The sequence below is a fragment of the Botryllus schlosseri genome, chromosome 11 (assembly GCF_051294905.1).
Source record: "Botryllus schlosseri isolate E-star chromosome 11, Bs_hap1, whole genome shotgun sequence".
NCBI lineage: Eukaryota > Metazoa > Chordata > Ascidiacea > Stolidobranchia > Styelidae > Botryllus > Botryllus schlosseri.
In genome coordinates, this window is record NC_137246.1 from 4,913,347 (window position 1) to 4,917,342 (window position 3,996).

The window sequence follows — 3,996 nt, forward strand, 5'->3', positions numbered from 1 at the left end:
TATTATTTCTTTAATTATATACTATATACGCAAATCCAACGCGTGCATATATTATAAATCTTTTTTAGCGACATACTGTACCCTATCCTTAATCCTAACCCATAGGAAATTAGGGAAATAACATTTTACATTTCCAATTACGTGAGCCATAATTACCGGGCATACAAAACACGCTTATATTACGTCACAATGGCATCTTACATAGCATACTATGTACGCACCATGGAAAACTGAATGGGATAGAACGGTAACTGCGTGGCCTGTCAATCAGATACGGTTGAATGACAAGTCATCGCAGCCAGAGTGTTTCGGTTGTTTGCCGTGATGCTCCGGCCAACGTAAGCACACATAGCGGGTTGATACATAAACTTGGCAATTTCTAGCTTCCTCATATCTTCTAAGTTTAGAACACCAAATCTTTTGAGAAGCGATTTATCAGTTGCACATAAGTGTTATTATTATCGTAGCTTGTCTAGATTACTTTTCATGTAGATAGACAGTTGTGATTAAGTTGAACATCGACTGTAGTGTCTGCAGTGCTGTATTATTTATTATTTTAATTTCATCAGGTACACGGCTTACTCATTTATACTGTATCTCTATTGAAATGATGGCCTCACAAGTTAGTGACGTTGTTGAAGAATGGTACGATATTCCCCCGGAAATTGTCCATGAACTTCTCTTCAACGACTTTGATGAAAGCATGGACACCATATCTGTTCCAAATATTATTCAGCAACCAGTGGATCTTGAACCATTGCTGCGCTCATTGGAGTTGAAAGACCCACCAGAACTATCTGAAAAAGGTATTGAACTAGCTACAGGATGGATTATCAGTATGAATTCCACTAGAAATCCAGATGATATTGTGATGAGTTACAGTAAGGTTTGCGGTGATCCAATATTATTTACAAAATCAAACGACAGGCTTTCCTCTGCCAAATTTTTACTCGAGCTCATGGAAAAAATAATTGATAATGGAATGAAGCCACCCCAGCCGGAGTCATTGGTCTCTGCCAGTATTTCTGAAAGGGAGAGCGATATTATAGAATACATGGCGGGTTTTACTTTGAGAAAGGCAATTCGAAAATTCAATGACCAGTTAGACCGATCTTTGCTTGAATATCTTATAAATAACACTGGCAAGCCCTTTGGCAAGTTAATCCCCCTGATGGAGCGCAAGGCTGGGGCGCTTGTATATCCAGGCTCAGAACTGCTCTTTCTTCTTAGGAGAGTCTACAGAGAGTTTACGAGGGAATGCAGCAAATCCCCAAAGTTAATGAACTTTTCAATTTTGCAGGACAGAGTTGTCAAAAGTTCATACGTATTCAACTTCAGAAGCAGCATCAACAGAGCAACATGTGTCCATTCCAAACTAGTGATAGACTATGTCATTGGCTTATTTCTTAGAGTGTTGGGTCACTCCTTCACAAAGAAGCTAGTTAACAAGCTTCGGAAAGGAAGAGAGTCAAATAAAGGAAGCCAGGGTACACGTGGTGATTTGAAGGGAAAACCTTGATCTGAAAGTGTTTTACAATGTTTGCAATTTCAAAATTGATGGCATATAAACAATCGTCTGCGCATTTGCACACTTGTGCAGCTTAGAGGGAACATTGCATATAACTTACAATGTGGATTTTAGTAAATCTGGACGAGACAATGGCCTTGCAGTACATCGTAATTTAGTTTAACACACCGCCAGTGTCCTCTTCAGTTAATAATCTGCTATATTTTTCAGATTGACATGTTCTACCCGCGCTGGATCGACATCTCAAGTATGTGATCGCAAGGTCAACAAGAAACGTTATTACAAGAATGACGGTTCAATGACGATGCGAATATTAACAAACCTCTACCACATTAAGGTGTAGGGTACAATACTATATATACCACACCAGAAGCATTGTTGACTTCTAGTCATGCAATCCTTTCATTTCTCATCTGAGCAATAAATGAGCAACTTGCAATAGTCATCATGTGTGGTATTGTATATTGACAAATTATCAAGTATATTGACGATATATCATCCATTCGCTAGATGTTAGCCAGTTATGCAGAGCTGTCCGGGGCACAACTGGTACAAGCAGATTGGTGCATGAAGGCACCATGGAGACCAAAGTATAAACCCGGTTAAAATGAAAGATCTCCGGGTCGCCATGACCCTTTCATATCCAGCAAATGGGTTGGGTGTCAGTGACAGTTTTCGATTTTTCTTCAGATTTTGTGATTTCCTGGCATGGTTCATATTTTGTAATCTCCTTGCATGGTCCGCGGCGTCATGTGGCTGGTCATCTTCATCTGAAAAATAACATCATACGGCAGCATACGATGGACAATATAAAACGCATCTTAAATTGGATGCTATTTTACCAATGACATTGCAACTGGGGGCCCTGAAAATGTCTCGTACTGACATACTGCCTTCATTCCAACTCAGTATAGCATGACGGTTCACACTGCTGTCACAACTTGAATGAATACCATCGCATAGTCTCAAACTTTGCAAATTATCTGAACCCACAATTAAATTTCAATTGCAACTTTTCTTCACCTAAAAAGGTCCAACTCACCTAAAGTAGTCTTCAACATTTGGTAACGATGGTCAACATCAAGACAACTTGCAACAGATGCTGGCCATCCAGAAAAGGATATTGATTTCATACTAGCGTCATCGGCAAACACTATCCTGTAATGATAGGACAGAAGTGATCATGGTTGGCATAAGCTGGTCGCATTTTCGATAGATATATACAAATTGGTATCGAATCTATAATACGTTTCAACCATATGTGCAGCATTGCAAAAAGTGTGGGCTGTTTTCTATTTATAAACCTGTATCCGAGAGTAGCTCACTAATTTCGTAAATTTATTTATTTGTAGACGCCTGCAGGCCTTAGGAGCAAATCCAAAACTGACCTGATTTTAGGTTGAATATGATCATCTTCCTCCAAATCAAGATAGAGCATTCCCTTCCTCTCATATGCTACCCAGCCACCTATTGAAAAGTAAGTAAGTCACAAATTAGCGTACAACTTATTCTAAATTTCACCTACCTTGAATAAGAGATGCGTTTTTTTTCAATCGGGCAAAATTTTGATAATAGAATTTTTTAGCACAAACTTTTCTGGGAGCTGGCTCTTTCCTTGGTGGGGAAGAGAATGATGCGGATTTTTTAGGCAAATTGAGGCAAGGCATGGTTCCCAACTTCAGCCGACGTCTCCCAGAAGCACCTGCCGCTATGATATCTTCTGGCCGGAAATGTCGATCACATATTGTGGCTCTTGAAAACACAATTAATGGTCTATGAAAGAATAATTGCATGATGCCAGTAACAACGTATCGGTCGCAGGTTTGCGCTTAATACATATAAATATCCAGCTTTGATATGATAGCGGCATGCACTAATCTGGCGGAACACCTCCCATACCATTTACAGATCATTATCTGTCACAACAGAATAGAAATTCCGCAACTCACGATTCTCTTTCAAGCTGACTGATTATATAATCTCTTTTATCCGTAGAATCGCGCATGGACAATATGAAACAACGTAGTTGCGACCGGTGCTGCCTTTCCTGTTCGTCCTTTGCGAGATCCACCCTGTAAATGACAAAGAGTGCTGAATTACTATTTTTTCGACTAGTATTACAACCAGGGACGGCACAATTCTTCGCAGGCATTTCCAATATTCGATAGCTGTAAATAAGTACCAATTATCGAGACGACCGATTTCGAATCGTAGGTCGAGGCCGTTCACAATTCTATTTGTGTGCCTTGGAATCAACTTTTATCAAAATACACCAACCAAAACTCTGTCAACAAAAGGAGTTCGTGTATCACCTAAAAATAGTACATTGAACGCTCTCTCTTTCATGCTGGTGACGTCATATTTTGTGATACGATTGTTGATATACAATGTTCTTTCCAATTCTCTACTAGTTGCTGACGATTACCCCTGACGAGTGTCAGCCGAAAATATTCGGGTTCATTTCAATA

At 39.6% G+C, this 3,996-nt stretch overlaps 1 protein-coding gene and 1 long non-coding RNA gene across 2 annotated transcripts; one reads left to right on the forward strand and one right to left on the reverse strand.

The window, feature by feature from the left end:
* Positions 1–225: 225 nt before the first annotated feature.
* Positions 226–1,973, forward strand: LOC145450940 (uncharacterized). The gene is made up of 2 exons (XR_013918644.1): positions 226–806; positions 1,739–1,973. It is a non-coding gene; the product is annotated as an uncharacterized LOC145450940 (long non-coding RNA).
* A 338-nt stretch (positions 1,974–2,311) lies between these two features.
* LOC145449953 (uncharacterized) lies at positions 2,312–3,708 on the reverse strand. The gene is made up of 5 exons (XM_080328394.1): positions 3,478–3,708; positions 3,054–3,280; positions 2,917–2,995; positions 2,571–2,686; positions 2,312–2,511 (listed from the first exon to the last, which is right to left on the reverse strand). The coding sequence occupies exons 1-5, from the start codon at positions 3,678–3,680 to the stop codon at positions 2,312–2,314; spliced, it is 825 nt and encodes a 274-aa protein (XP_080184520.1). The 5' UTR covers positions 3,681–3,708.
* Positions 3,709–3,996: the final 288 nt, after the last annotated feature.